The sequence below is a fragment of the Aethina tumida genome, chromosome 5 (genome assembly GCF_024364675.1).
Source record: "Aethina tumida isolate Nest 87 chromosome 5, icAetTumi1.1, whole genome shotgun sequence".
Classification (NCBI taxonomy): domain Eukaryota; kingdom Metazoa; phylum Arthropoda; class Insecta; order Coleoptera; family Nitidulidae; genus Aethina; species Aethina tumida.
Genome location: NC_065439.1, coordinates 22,397,792 through 22,414,277, shown reverse-complemented (window position 1 = coordinate 22,414,277; position 16,486 = coordinate 22,397,792). Strand labels below are relative to the sequence as shown.

Sequence of the window (16,486 nt, the reverse complement as noted above, 5' to 3'; positions counted from 1 at the left end):
AAGAGATACAACACTTACCGCATCCTAAAATGCAAACAACACCATCATGCAGTTTCGACAACATTTAGGCATACCATAGAAATATTAATTTGCTTCGTGTGTGTGTTCATAAACGAAGCTTAATAAGCAACCAACTATATTAAAATATTTACAAACACACACACAACAATATGTAAATATTATATATTACGTAGTAGCATAAATTCCACTACATTAAAGGGATGTTAGAAAGGCATGCTCGGCAATCAATATCTTATTGGTATCAAACTTATCTAAACAACATCTCCCCGTTTATCTTTGATTTTAATCTTTCCCGGATGAACGCATCTCAAACACAGACATTTCCCAGTACAAAGAGGAAATTGCTCAGATAAGTTAGACCACAAGAGTGTCATTATCATTAAACAAAAAATATGTAAACTGGGAATTGTTAAGAGGAATGAATGCTTTTAATCTGAAAATCGTCAGGTCGTGTAAAAATGCGCTCAAATGTCAAGTTTTGGTAATTTGCTTAAATTGTTTGGAAACTTTTAATGGATTAGGGGAAGTAATTGGGTTTTATATGTGGTGGTTTCTTTTTCCCAGTGATCATCATAAAAGCCATTTAAAAACAAAATGTTTCAATGACTTTTTAAATTTATGAGCACATTTTTAACACATAAAAATATAGGATAATGAGTATGACAAACTTAACGTCATATTTAGCCGTTTTAACTCGGTTATTGTATTCGTGTGGGAGTGTAACTTTATGTAACAAAACTCGTAACATTTTAACGGACGTAATTTTTTAGATTACCAACGTTAAGAAATGTTAAGTTGTCCATTACATGTTAAGAATATAAAAATAAACAAACTGTGCAATTTAAATCGTTTCCATAGAAGAACTTGTAAACTCGCAAACCGCAAAAACTGATTGCATATTTCAGTGTTTGGCACTAATGAACTTATTGGGATTTTAGCCCAACAATCAACCGGCGGCGTTCCTAATTAATTTTCAGCCACTAAAAGGACTGAAATACTGCTCCGGCGACGGTTTTTCTGTGAAAAATCCCGACGTTTCGGTGCAATCAACAATAAAATAATAATGGAACTCGCGAGAGAAATGCAATGTGTGCAGAAGTGCGTGGATATTTTTAATTGGTGCGAATCCGTTTGGAAATCATGGAGGTTTCCTGAATCGTTAAAACTTTACTTACTATTTTCCAATGTAACATGAAATAAGGTTGTTTCACTCGTATTTTAAATGTCTAGGAAATGAATGTATTTTAAGGTATGGTAAATTCATTTAAATTCAAGAGACTTGTTGTTCAGACTGCAGCAGCTGCTTTATAGATTTCCTCTGAGAACCAGGCCATATTTTGGAGTACAATTTGCACAAGATTCTCATCATTTATTACAACTTTGTGTTAAAATACTTGAGTGCATTCAGAGTAAAGATTAAAATTTAATGTAAACTTAGTCTACGTCTTTTCAAGTGGATAATTTGAACTTTCTAGATTATATTTATTTAAAATTTAAACTCAGGAATTTTAACCAGACTTTGTTTAAGTAGACGACAATGCTCGATCTAATTATACTTATAAATTTGGGGTTGCAAAGTTCTGTTGTCATTTTGTTTAATTTACATTGATTATTAAAACTCAATATTTGTTGTAAAATAATGCCATTTTTTAAATAATTCATATTAAATACTTTAAAATATGTATAATTATCAGCAATTTCTGTTATACCTCCAAGGATCTAGAACATTTTAAAGCTTCTCATTAAGTTACATCAATACACCATTTTAAATCAAATGACAAACTTCACTAGAAGGCAACAGTGGATTCAGAATTCCTCCATGACACCCCGGTAAATCCGTGTGTTCAACACAAAGTAAATCAAACAAATCGAACGTCCGGAAGACTCACCTTTCTGGCGTTGGTCGTCTTGATGTCCGTCTGCAGGGCCATGTTGGAGAACGGCACCTCCATGGAGTATTTGATCGAGTGGAGCAGCTGCACGACCACATTGCTGACGTTCTTGAAGCTGAGCTTCCGTCGCTGGGCGGCGCCGAGGGCGGAACGGACCTGAAGTGTGTTGAACAACAGAGGCTGGAAGAGATCAATTCGGGGGGGCCGGGGGAGGGCCGCAGGTTAGTCACGGGGGGTTAGAACGGATGTGGTGTGGAGGCGAGAGCGATGCGTGTGTCAGTCAATGGAAGGTTAATTTTGACTGGATGTCCAATGTACTTGAAACGGTGGCGAATAATGAATGCAGTTTTTGCGATGGAATTTTTGTCGGCGGATCGATTTCGCATAATTGGACATCCGACACAAACGGAGGCATCTAGCGAAGTTTCCACAAATATTTGCTGTCTATTACGAAGGATCACATTCAACATTATAACGAGAGCTTCTGCAATGCACTTGGAAATGTTTGCTCAATAAGCAAAGAACTCGACGTAGTGTCGTCGAAGTTGCAAGGCGTTTGCAGCGGTCGCGTTTAATATTTGTGGAAACTTTTAAACAAGTCAAGTGTAGGCAAATACTAATTAACTTTGCAGCGAAGTAGCGAATGTTGTGTGTCAGGAAGAGACAATGACAGATGGAGGCAACTGGGAAATTGTGACCAAGATTATTATCACAGCAACAAATTGCAACATGTTGATTTGTTTGTTCAGATTAAGTTTGTTTGACGTTTAGTTTCAGCATCCAACAAACTTAATTTGAGCAAAATAATATACGAGACGCGACCGCAAACTCTCAGAGTTCACCGACCCCGTTTGCAATTCGCAATCGTAACATAATCTCGTCAAATTCCCGCGCCACAAGCAACAATAAACGTACTGAAAGTTGAAGCTAAAGCCGCAGTTCGAACAAAAGTGTGAAACGGAGCATCAGCCATGCAAAAGAGACAATATGGAGCGGTATGAACGGGACGTACACAGGTACAAACAATGGAACAAGGGTAGAAACAAACAAAAAATAGACAGAAATAGGGGGCAAGATCGCTGATTGCTGAGAACACTGTTGTGGAATAAAGAAAATCGTTGACATTTTGTGTCTGAGATGTTGGAACACCTTTAATGAATTTAATTTAAGTGATCTCAACAATCTCGAAGAGATAGTCAGTGTGGTGGGAGACACAATAGTTAGCTTATTACAATGTTTTCAACTTGTTCTCATTTTTAAACAGGAAAAATGAAGACAAACTATTAACAACTATTTAATGTCTCACACTAATATAGCAATTTATATTTCTTTGATAGTGTAACTTTATTCTGTGATTAGAAGCAATAAACACATTTATTATCATATATGTCATGTTAAAACTAAAAGATACACTACCAAAATCAGAGAAAATAGAAAATACCTTGTATATAAAATCAAATCAGAAGTATCCTACCTCAGAATTAAGAGTATTTGAAAAAGTGTACAGTAATAAAGCTAAGAAAAGTCGAATCTGTATCTAAACTTAGCAATTAGAACAGTTCAAAATTTTCAATTTCTCATCAACATAATATTTGGATATTGACCTTCGGAACCTGTTCTAATTGCACAGCAAATCGACAAAGAAGTATATCAGTATTGCAGTTGTTGTGCTGCAAATAAAAAATACCTTTCTTCTTCTAGCCGGAGGCACAATAAAATACGTGGTCACACAATGGTCCCTCAAGTATTGGTTCCTTGAGGCACCATTGCCGGGTTCTACTTCGTATTCGCCGCCCAAATAGTCCAAAGTTGCTTGAGTGATGTGAACGCGTCTGAAAAAAATTTAAATTAAGAACACAATAGTGATTTTATCACGTCAATGTTTATCTTGACCTGACCAATGAATTACGCGACGCCTGACCTTAATGGCAGTCCAGGATGATTTGTGGTCACGTTAACCGGCAGCAATTAACATGAATCAAGCGAATTAATTTCGGTTCCACGTTCACCACTTATTTGCGGCCATTATGATTCATTAAAATAGCACTAGAGTGGATCGAGTGCCGTCCGTATTCAAAAATGTTATTAACATTATTATCTGGTGCCTTATCGTGGCGATTGCTTTCATAAAAAGTTACGTGTTGGTGTTTAATAATAATTTCGGGTTTACTTGGCTTTAATGAAACAATATTTCAGATTTATATTGCTTCAACGTTGCGGAAGGTACTTTAGTTTAAATTGATCAAAAGACGTTGAGTAGGAAGCGAATCTCGGCGAGCATTTTTTATGGCAACTCCCGACTGAAATTGAATTTTAATTTTGTTTCCGCTAAAACAAATATGGGAGGAAAATTAAATTTCCACCGCTAAACGGATGCTATGCAAGTGACTTTCATTCTGTATATAATTATAACACAGTTTTTTGGAGTGTTTTAATCGTTGGTTAGTTTCCACCGCAAAACGGATGTTATGCAAGTGACATCCACCCTGTGATAAGGTTTTCTAAATATAATTATTATTTTTATTGCTAGTTTGTTTAATTACTTTGGTAGTTACATTTTCAAACTTGAGTGACCTTAATTATTTTAGTAGCACTATTATTACCCTTTTCAAACATATTTAAGAATAAAAAATGTATCTGGAGTCTCACCCCGGTTCTCCGCCTGCTTCCATGTTGTTGGCCAGAGTAACATCGTTGGACCAGACGTCGTACTGCCACTTGCGCAGGCCGAGCACGCCGCACAGCACGCGTCCCGAATGGATGCCGACACGCATATTCAACTGCACGTCCGTCGCCTCCACGACGCTGGCGATGGCGTCGATCATGTCGAGGCCCATTTCGACTGTGCAGTTCGCGTGGTCGGCGCGGGCCTCCGGCAATCCCGACACGCAGTAGTAGCAGTCGCCGAGTATCTTGATGCGTAGACAATGGTTGTCCTGGAAGACATTTCAAAATATATAATTGAAAATATTAAAGAGCATAAACGTAATATCTGGATGTCTTCAAAATCATTTCCGGTTCAGCTTGAGTGTTTTTTCTGTAATTTACCTTTATATGGAAAATATACATTAAACTAAGAAAATACAATTATTCAAAGTAGTTTTCAATTTGAAGGGATTAGAACATATAAGAGTACCTAATGACCTTTTACCTTATGACTAAATTACCTGATGGCCCCTTGTGATCGTTTTTACCTTATGACCGTTTTTACCTTATGACCGTTTTACCTATGACCGTTTTTACCTTATGACCGATTTACCTCATGACCGTTTTTACCTTATGACCGTTTTACCTTATGACGGTTTTACCTTATGACCAAATTACCAAACGACGAAATGATGGAAAATATTTATGGAAACTGTAATTTTTCTCTAAGCTGGAAAGATGCGGAATCGGAGATATTAAAGTAATTTGAGAATTTGGAGGTACGTCTAAAATTGGAAGATTTGAAGAAATTAGAGGAACCGGGGAATTCTGACTTTTTGCAATTCTTAACACTTTCTAATTAATTTTTTTTGCTTTAGTAACTTTTTGGATTTTTATTTTTTACTAAAATGCTGAAAAAAAGTAAAATTTAATAAAAATTTCAAAGTTCATAATTGAAATAATATATATTTAAAAATATCCTGAAATTCTAAAAACTACTAATAATATAAGAAATGACTAAGTAAATATACTTTTGGAGATAAAAATTTATTACTTCCTTTGTTGATTGAAATTTAAATTGAATACAATAAGCACAGTGAAATATAGGAAACAAATTTTATTTAGAAATATTCATATCGCAGAATAACTCATATCGCAAACAAACATGAAGATAAATCTGACGAGAGACTAATTCACAATTTATTTCTTACTATTATACCTAAATTTAGAAAAATTATATATTATTTTAACTTTCTTTAATATACATAATTAAATATTGATTGGTGGATTAAATGGGATTTTAAACCGTATTCAATAATATATCATTATTGTTATTGTTATTATTTCATACTTAACTCTAAAAAATGTTGAAATTATTGATTTCGGTCCTCTATATTTATTTAAGATTTTTATATCCGTATAAAATTTGTATAACGATATGATAGACTAACCCAGATATAATCGATGATTCACAATTATTGTGGTTGATAAGAATATATGTGTAAATATCAAAGTTCCATAATTAATGTGAATAGCTCGAGTTATCTGGTAACAAACCAAATTACAAAATAACAGTATCTTAATAAAAATTATTTCTCCTAAGAAGTAAATCTTATTTTATAACACAAAGCAAACCGAATTATTTGTTGCAGAACGTGTTTTCGCATCATTAATTAATGACCTTGATATGATGCATTTCCCCTCCAACATTTATTCTTTATCAGTAGTACTAACTCAGTATAGACACAGTGTTGGAAGAGAACGGATTGTTTGAATGTTACAACAGGCCAACGTGCTGTGACAAGTTTGGAACATGGTGTTTACAATAAAATAAATGAACATATTACTCACATTAGCAAGTTGATCAAACCGCCCGAAGAGTTCGTTCAACAGCCTAACCAACTCTTGAGCGGTGCATTGGGACGCCAAAACGGTGAATCCAACAATATCGGCGAACAAAATACTGAAACACAAATAGAAAACAATTAATTAAACATCAAGTAAGTAATTGTATTTGCCCAGTGTACCTTATTATTTATAAATAACTGATATTTAAGGATGGACGAGATATCGTATCAGATAAATCACAAAATATAATAAATATGTATACAACTTTATTTATTGTTGTGCATATAAGACATGGATTACAAGATAGCAAGAGGTGCTCTTGAAAATTACCCCATATTTTCTGAACGATTCAGAATATTGGGTGAACTTGGTCAAGGAGGCTTCGGTTCTGTTTTTAAGGTAATTTTAATAGAAAACGAATACTGTTAGTAATTGAATTTTTCCAATAGGTGGAAAGCATTTTAGAGAATAAAATATATGCGATTAAATGTATATGTATAGATCAAAAGAAACAAGAAGTCGTTGGTAGGGAACTCTGTACTTTAGCTTCTTTAGATCATCCAAACATTGTCAGATATTACGATGCATGGAACCGCGACCACGAATACTTTAAATCCGAAAGTGATTCAGAATCAAGCGATGCTTCTGGAGGTCGTTTTAGCACTAATGGGTAAATATTCCTTTTGAAACAATTTTATTTGATAATCCTACTAATCTGTAGATGTAGCTTTTGTTCATATTCGCCTCCTTCAACGTTGCCCAATAGACCGGTCAGGTCAGTAAGTGTGCAAAATTTGTTTTCATTTATAAGAATGGAATTTTGTCAAAGTACATTGAGAGAAGCCATCGAAAATAATTTGCACTTAGAAGATGTGACCGTCAGAAAACTGTTTAGAAATATAATCGATGGTATGCCAACATAAAAAAAAACATCTGATTATATTAATTGTCCATCTTTTAGGTTTGAAATACATTCACGATAAAAAAATCATTCACCGGGACTTAAAACCAGAAAATATCTTGTTGCAGAATGATGTTGCCAAAATAGGCGACTTTGGTTTAGCAACGACAACAGTCTGTCCGTGTAAAGAAGGGGCTGATCAACAATTAACAGAAAGGAGCTATACGAATGACATTGGTTCTCCATTATACAGTGCTCCAGAAATTCACTCAAAGTATGATGAAAAAATTGACATTTACAGTTTGGGAATAATATTATTTGAAATGTGTTACCCTAAAATGAACACAGCTATGGAAAGACATAAAACGTTAATGAAACTGAGAATGAAAGAAATTAACTTTCCTAATGATTTGATTGATGACTGTAAAAAGACTTTAATAAAGTAAGAAATTAACATTAGATATTAACAATAATAATCATATATTTTTTAGGAAACTATTGAACCACGATCCTAGTAAACGACCCTCGTGTTCGAATATACTTTTAAATAATTCCTTTTTTTACAAGGTAAAATTAATTTAGTGCCATTACTTAATATATGTCTTATGGGTTCTTATTTTAGAACGAAAACATTCTTCAAGAAGACTGCAAGCAAGACTTCAAGAAATATGTTGCTTTAAATTTGTTTTTGGAGAAGCGGATAGTTAATTTTAAAATTCACGATAAGGTGGACTCATTACAATCTTATAGTGACATAGTTCTTCATACCGTGGATCACACCAAACGTAACAAACTATATTTAATACAAATTAAATTATATTCTGATCCAAGTTTCGAAGAAAATAATCTACTGTCTGAAAACGAAATGAAGTTTAAAATTATTATGAGTCAGTGTGAGGATAAGGAAATATGTTTGAATGATTGGACATTTTCAGTAGATGAAATTAACTATATTTTAATTACAAACTGTAATTTCAAACAAGACTATCTGCAAGAGGTATGTACTGATTTTGATGTGATGGATTTGCTTTACAAAGATAAAATTAATTGTGTAAAAACTAATGCATTCCCTAATAATTTTATTGTATGTTTGAATACAGATAAATATTTGAATGAGATTAGAGAATTTCTACAAAATAAAAAAGATATCGAACGAAAAACAATTGATATTATCAATAACATTTTGTATAAGCGTTTAGACATTGATAAAGGGTACATAGCCATGGAACATCTGAAAAGTGTATTATTTAAGTTTAATTTAGAAGTTGATATATCTGTAATACAAAATACTAATTTTCCACTTGTATTTAAAACAATTAATTCATTTAACTGTTCGGTTATAAAAGAAAATAAAATAGCTGAATTATTATGGTTAACAATACTGAAGGAAATAAAAACGAAATACAAACTAAAAGACTTTTCCGAACATGAACTAGGTAAAAAAATAAGTAAGGATGATATTGAAAAATTGGTTGAAGCTAAAATAATAAATTCAACAAGTGATGATTACTCCCAAGAACAATTTTGTGTAAATTTATGGTTAAAAGGTGAAATTCCAATTATTATACAATTAAATAGTGAAGAAGACATTCATACAATATTAAGTGCACTCTATAATACATTTAGTAAAAGAAGAATAATTATAGTACATGAAACTGATTGCATTTCTAAATTAAGAGCGGAATTCGAGGATCTTTCCTTCTTTGATAACATTCAGTCACTGCCCGAAAAATTATTGAACGAAAATATAAAATTCATTAAACAGTTTTTTGAAACACAATATAAAATATCAATTGAAGAACACTTACGTGATATATCGACAGACGTATATGTGTCTTTAATGCTAAATTTGCAAAATTTGAGTTATATAGCTCCCACCGCTGTCAGTTATAAAGATAGAAATATTTACAAACCTTTATTAAAAAATAATGTGGTTTCTAATAGAAGAGTGGATGAAGTTACATTATTTATTATATATCATTCAAAAATTGGAAGAAAGTTTACTCAAAAATATGCAGCATCTTTATGGTTAAGTTTACATGGAGCTGACTTTTCCCCAATAATAATTAAGGGACCAATATTACAAACACAAAGATTATATTTTGAAAAAGTGCACAATAAAATGCACATTAATATACATGTCTTGAAATACGTCAATGAAGAGTGTTATCAGTGGTTGTACAGTTTCGGTGATGTCAATTTATTAAGAAAGTATAGAACTAAAAATTCTGATAATGTAGTGAAGGACACCTGTATATTGGAGTATTTTAAAAATCCCGTAAACCTTTTAGTAGGTGTAGAAGGACTTGGCAAAAGTACACTCTTAAAATATTTAAAAAACAACCACAATAAATATGTTATATATTTAAATCTAAAAGAAGACGTTTTAAAGGAAACAAATAATTTTTTGACTGATGTAATTTCAATAGAAGTGGATAAAATGATTTGCCTAGATAATCACAGTCATAATATATTAAAACCGTTTTTAATAAAGGTTCTTAGGGCACATAAAGATCAATTAATTATTATGATTGATGGAATAGATGAAATTGAAGACAGTCTTCAAAAGTATATAATTGAAAATATTGAAGAGTATAAACTTAAAACCTGGATGACTTCAAAATCGTTTCCAGTCCAGCTTAAGTTTTTTTCTATAATTCCCCTTTATATGGAAAATCTGCGTGAAACTGAGAAAATACAATTATTCAAAGAAGTTATTTTCAATTTAAACGGATCAGAATATATAAAAGATCTTGATCAATATACAAAAGTAATTAAACATTATCCTTTTGTACCGTCTCAAATATATATATTGGCAGAAGTTGTGGCTTATAGTAAAAATTTAGAGAAAATAAATGTCATAGACATATTCGAAAGATATATTGACAAATACTTAAACAGGTTGAGTGGTGGTATCAAGCTGAATAGATATGGTTTATCATTGTTATCCTTAAAATTCTATTTTCCGGAATATACTTTTGAAGATAAAAATTTCATTACTTTCTTTATTGATCACTTACAGAGTTTGAATTCAGTTAATACAATAGGCACAGTGAATTATAGAAACAAGTTTATATTTAGAAATATTCACATAGCAGAATATCTATGTGCAAACATACTTGTAGAGAAACGTGACAAAATATTAATTCAAAAATTATTTTCATCCAAATTTAAACAAATTAAATATTATTTTAACTTAATTGCTGCAAAGGAATGTAAATTGCACACAGCATTTTTAATTGAAGACTACAATGAATTTTATGAATTCATAGATATTGTTGAAAAAGATTTATTTGGAAGAACAATTTGGCATTTAATTGCAGCTAGTGATAATGAGGTTTTTGTAAAGTATCCACCAACTGCATATAATACCTTCAGTGAATTAGATGTTTTTGGTATGACTCCTGTAGATTATGCAGTTAAATCATATAATTTGAAATTTTTAAACGAATTTTGTAACAACATATACTTTAATTTTCCTGTGTATAATTTGGAATGTACGGAACTATTGCTGTTAAAGTCCGTAAACGAAAATTTGTTAAATATAACGGAAAAATTATTACATCAATCAATTGTGCAAAATAGTTTAAGAAGAATTAAAGAACTAGTCATATCTATCCTTACGAGTATTAATAATTCCCAAGTAAAAACCATTTTAGATTTTGTAAAAAAGAATTATTCTTTCATGAAAATAAATGTTATACATGAAGCTTGTATTCACGAAAACTTTCATGCGTTAGAATATTTTTTAGACAATAATTATGACGTAGATACTCGTAATTCTAAAAATGTAACTCCTTTGATGTTAGCCACCAAATTATCGAATTTCCAAATTGTAGAATTATTGTTGAAAAGAGGTGCCGATCCAAACACATTTGACATAAACGAACAATTTGTAATGCATTACTGGTGCCAAGAAAACACAATTTTTAGAAATAAAATGACAAAAAAACATATGAAGGTTTTTAATATCTTACAAAAGAATAAAGCTAATATAAATTGCTTGGACAAAGTTGGACGTACTCCTTTGTTGTATTGCTTACAAAAATGTAGACTCACAATGGCTGATGTACTTCTAAATTTTAGAGCCTGTTGTAATATTCCAGACATTCATGGAAAGTATCCTTTACACTATGTATGCAATTTTGAAAGCAATATTTACGAACAGAGTAATAAACTTATACTAAAAATTGCGAAAAAAATATATAAGGTGTTTCCAGAAGTTGTTAATTTCAAGGATAATGATCAAAGAACTCCTGTAGATTATGCAGAAAGTAAGAATTTTACAAATATTTTGTCTTTATTTAGATGTTGATTATGTAAGTATTTTTTGTTAAAAATTTACTATAATAATTGAATAAATACTTTTTTCAACATATTGTTTTATTAATGAATGAATGAATATGAATATTACTTCTGAATTGTTAATAATTTAAACCTATAAATGTTTACCTGACATTTTCGTGTTTCTGAATATAAATTTTGTGAAACTGTCCCTCCACAGGAGATATAATGTCATTCTTCATTTCCATTGCAACGTGTTGAGGCAACACGGACAGAAGAAGTCGTTCCTATAAAAAAATAAATCGAACTTTTAATTTAAATTAACTTTCAAATCATACAACTTACCAATTTTTCATTTTCATCCTCCATTTCCAAACGTGCCGCTATACAATTTCTTGTATCCAGAAATGCCTTCCTCTGCGCGTGCTCCATCAAGTTATGCATGAAGATGCCCACCACATTTACGCAGACGAAAACCAACACATTTGCTATTAACTGTAAAAGAAAGCTCATTAAACGTTTGTACCGTCGCAACATGTTAACAAGCATCTACCTGTTCCCATCGAAGATGTGGAAAATCGGTGGCGAAAACGGCGGAAACGGCGACATGGGCGCAGCACAGCAGAAATCCGAAAACGGCCGCCACCCAGGATTTGAGGGGCATCATGGAGTACGCCAGGAAGACGACGAACACCACTTGCCACGTGCCCTCGGCCGACACCTTGTCAGCCGCAGCACTGGGATAGAGAGGCAGCGCCAGGGCGCAAAACGTCGCCAAGAAGAACAACACCACGTAGCACACCCAAAGCAGATAAGCGTCCTGCATGAACCTGGTGTGCAGGAAGCCGAGCAGCAGCACGAAAAGGAAACAGTGGGCCGTGTGATAGACGTTCTGGGCCGTCAGCATCTGCGAATGCACCAGTCCGAGCGCCGCCATCAGGCAGGTGAGGACGACGAAGAGGGCGACGACGCCCGCGACGCTCGAATGCTGCAGCTTGCAGATGTATCTGGAACAGTTGAGGGCGTGAGCAAACGTTGGGAATGCCACGGCGACACTTACCTCTGGTACAGTTGTTCCAGCTCGTCGTTCTCGAAGCGGTGCGGATTGAGCATCCTGGCCAGGATGCGGGGCGACGTCATCGCCTTCACGCTGTGATCCATGGCGACCGCGGTGCAACGAACCCGTCACACGCAGCTCAGGACCCCCTCAATTTTTGTCTGCGTCTTCTCGCCATCACTGCAACAATTCGAAAGGGAAATGATCAGAAGTTAATAATTAACCGTCGCGGGAGTCGTAAAACACGGACGCCTGGAGGTGGTGCCGTCTGGAGAGGGTGGTCGTAATATCGCAAACTAAATTCTGGCCGCTTTCCGGGTTTAACCGGAGTCTGGGCTCTGTGGGGACTGAAAAGCCGGATTTCGGAGACCGAATTTCCTTACTCCTTGTTAGTTTGTGTACATAACTTAGCTTTCCGGGAAACTTGTTATCGATGTATTGGGGCTTTAAATTTCAGTTTTTTATTTATATTTTTTCCATTTTCATTCAAAACATTAATTAATGTATACATATTTTTAATAGAAAAGGTAAACATTACAATAAAGATAGATAATAGATTAACTTAAATTTAATTTAATATTCCAAGATTATCCTTGTTCGAGACACAGTACGATGGAAATGTCCGATACACAATGTTATTCGAGAATTAATCGAGCCCATTTTGAAGCACATTATAATGTCTGAGTATTAGACGATTCTTAATCAAACTTAATTAATTGATGATTATCAAGGTATTATAATCAAGATAATTATTTCATATCTCCTGGTTTTGATTTATAATTTACAAAACAATAGTACCCAAATTCGAATAAACAAAAAACGAACAACCCATTATTATTCTCAATTGAAAACCACGAGAACGAATTTACGTAGACGTTTGTGTCCTTTTTTGTGGCGCCATCAAAGGCAACCTGCACCGGTACAATCGTATTAACTTGTGTCCAAAGTCCTCCGTAAGCCGATCATTGTTACTATTGATTTACGTTACAAATAATCCATTGCCTATAAATAATTCCTCTAGTTCTCTTGTCATTGATCCTCGTATGTCCCTTGCAGTTTCGTATGCAATTAATTGACGGCATTTATCAAAGACGGCGGCGCAAATTGGCGGTAGACGAATGGTGAGCAATAAATATTGTGGGACACTAGCGAAATTGTCCGGAGGGTTTTTGTGCTGTGTATTTGGTTTGGGCAACAACTGTATTGACACTGAATTACTCGCACTAATTTATTTGTAAATTGAGTTAGGAAATTGCTGCTTTCGCTTTTGTTTTGAAGGTAATTACTAAACGGGGATGGATTTTATGGGTGTTAAAGGGCGCATACTTATTAATAGTTGTTTGACTTTTACGAATCAAAGAGCAAGCACCCAGTTAATCAAATTAACCTTTAAACTAATTTGTATCAATATTTATTTACTGGGGCATTTACATGTTTTCAGCAAACACGTGTTGTTGTAACTTTAGTTTTTGTTGTATTCGAACAGAAGAACCAACCGCTGAAGTTAAATTATTAATTGTTGGGGCTTGAAAGTTTCTCGTTTTCAAACTGTTACAGTTGTGGCTTCCAAATTCTAGCGAATATTTGTCTTCAATTACTGGTGGTTAGACAAAACAGTTTGTTGCAACTATTTGTTTGATGCAATTGTGAAAACATACACCACGAGGTGTTTCTGATATTTCTATAGGGGAACATTTCAATAAATAATTGTTGGCTTATTATAAAGTTTTTATAAAATATTAGTTTGTATTCCCTATAAAAAATTCGAAAAACTCTTCAAGAAAAGTATTCTTTTTTGCTAGTAGAGACCTCATCATTAGAGGAATAGTTGGACTAACCTTCCAGACAACTTTTCCTTGTCCAACTGAATTAAAAAAAAGTTTAGTACCCATTCTATTGAGATGCCTACAATCACCACTAAATCGTGGATCTTTTCATATGACTTCTGAAGTGCAAACTTCATTTGGACGACCTTCATCAAGAGTGATCATTTTTCTTCTTTTTGATACATTTATAGACTGGTTTATTTAAACTTTAAACTACACAGAACCTTCACAGATTAATTGTACTGTTGCGAAAGGTTAGATTTACGAAAAAGTAAATTTTTTATTAATACCATCATATCTGGCTTAGACTGGGTGCTTATCATAAAGCGCCCGTATTATTAAAAAACATACAGACCAAGTAACAGGCTGTATTTTAAGTTAACACGCGAACCAGTTGACCTTTCATAATAAGCTCACAAACAATATTCTTGAGGTACTGCGTCCCGGGGCCGCTTGACCTACGTCAATCCCTTTGGCCAAGTTGCTTTGGGACTGGGATTGGCTTGTTTTCGCATTTCCGTATGTGTCTGTGTGTTGATTTTACGCCGTCACAAAGGCCTATCCGTCGATCGGCGGTGAAACGCGGCGCTGTGTTTAATAATTTTCCGAACGGTCGGTCAAACAGTTCAGATGTGCACCCTCTCAAATCAGTGAACCGCCTGCGGCGCGCCACCCGCCTCAAACGACTTCGAATCTAAAAATATTCCGTATTGGCCTACATCCTTGTTCTTTTGTCGGTCGCCGTTGGCCGTCCACGGTTATCGTGGGCTGCGAGAATAATATTCGAGGAAGGGAAAATAACAAAAATCACCAATAATTTGCGTAGGTGGTATTTAAAAGGGAACACAATAAATAGTATCACTAAAGGTGGAATACGTTTCTTAAAATTGGCGGATGCGCCGGTCGTCACGTCTCATTTGGGCAACGCAGTCACGGTCGAAGGTCACCCCCTATTTATGCTAAGGGTGTTTCTAATCGATTGGCCAGCATAATGAACTGTTACTTCGACACACTGTCGCGATTAGTGCAAAGATAATCAATGTGACATGTTTTGTACAGCAAACACTTTAATAACAGTAATTTTACTTGATTTATCGTCAAACAATTATGATAATTAAACGTTTTCGTTCATTATTTTCGGAGATTAAATATCTTGAAATTAATATAGGGATGAGTTATTGCTCTTTGGAGCACGTTCATTAATCTTGATATGATGTAACAAAGATGTCAAATTTGTTGGAGTTGAATATCATTAAGATGTTAATAAGTGTTTTAAATTTTCCTCTAAAAAACTTAATTACATATGTATAAAATTCCAGAGGAAGTTAAAGTAAAAATACTTCATATAATATAGTATCTCTCTTTAAAAAATTGACTATTTAAATATGAATAATGAAAATAATGAGCTCACCATGTGTTGATGAAGAAACCAGTTCATATCGAAGACTATATTCAGAGTCAAGTTACTGGATCAGAGATATCGACGTGAAGAATTGTCGAAACAGAGTAAAAGAGTGACTCAAGATGACCAGCCTTTATAAAGGGAGTTCAGGTAAGCTCCTCACCCCGACGGGCTTTTCCCAACATGTGCAAATAGACACAATACAAATATAAATTTCCAAGCGATTATCCAAATTACCACAATGTTCATTCTAATTGTGTGTTTATGTGCTAATTAATTAAGTTCTGAAATTGATATTGGGAACATGAGTTATTGCTTTGTTGGATACTTCCATTAATCTATTGCATATTAATAAAAATATCACAGTTACTGCAACTTAACTTATGCATAAGATTTTAATGGCAGCTGAAATACGTCATATACGTCAAAAAACTGCAGCATTTGTGTAGTTTTCCTTTAAAAATTTCATTTCCTGAAGTTAATGTTAAATCCATTAATCATTTAATGATCAATAAATATGTCTAAGTTACTAAAATTAAATATGCACAAGATTTTAATGGTACTTCATATAATATATTACAAAAAAAATCAGCATTTGTAAAGTTTTCG

General features: G+C 33.7%; 2 protein-coding genes across 5 annotated transcripts in view; one reads left to right on the top strand and one right to left on the bottom strand.

Annotated features, from left to right (window-relative positions):
- Positions 1-16,486, bottom strand: part of LOC109599121 (Ca(2+)/calmodulin-responsive adenylate cyclase-like) — an 83,132-nt gene that overhangs the window by 11,333 nt on the left and 55,313 nt on the right. For all 3 annotated transcript variants that reach the window (XM_049968039.1, XM_049968041.1, XM_049968040.1), the window contains exons 2-9: positions 12,653-12,829; positions 12,146-12,599; positions 11,938-12,087; positions 11,761-11,879; positions 6,411-6,522; positions 4,563-4,849; positions 3,601-3,745; positions 1,911-2,093 (exon numbers count right to left, since the gene is read on the bottom strand). In XM_049968039.1, coding sequence (XP_049823996.1) covers positions 1,911-2,093; positions 3,601-3,745; positions 4,563-4,849; positions 6,411-6,522; positions 11,761-11,879; positions 11,938-12,087; positions 12,146-12,599; positions 12,653-12,753 — 1,551 coding nt within the window. In that variant the 5' untranslated portion in view covers positions 12,754-12,829. The remainder of the gene's footprint in view (positions 1-1,910; positions 2,094-3,600; positions 3,746-4,562; positions 4,850-6,410; positions 6,523-11,760; positions 11,880-11,937; positions 12,088-12,145; positions 12,600-12,652; positions 12,830-16,486) is intronic.
- LOC109599125 (uncharacterized) lies at positions 6,640-11,682 on the top strand. 2 transcript variants are annotated; one of them, XM_049968043.1, is made up of 6 exons: positions 6,640-6,806; positions 6,857-7,077; positions 7,135-7,316; positions 7,369-7,750; positions 7,800-7,875; positions 7,931-11,682. In XM_049968043.1, the coding sequence occupies exons 1-6, from the start codon at positions 6,699-6,701 to the stop codon at positions 11,621-11,623; spliced, it is 4,662 nt and encodes a 1,553-aa protein (XP_049824000.1). In that variant the 5' UTR covers positions 6,640-6,698; the 3' UTR covers positions 11,624-11,682. The 2 variants fall into 2 exon arrangements, with proteins under 2 accessions (XP_049824000.1, XP_049823999.1); XM_049968042.1 differs by having other exon boundaries at positions 7,129-7,316.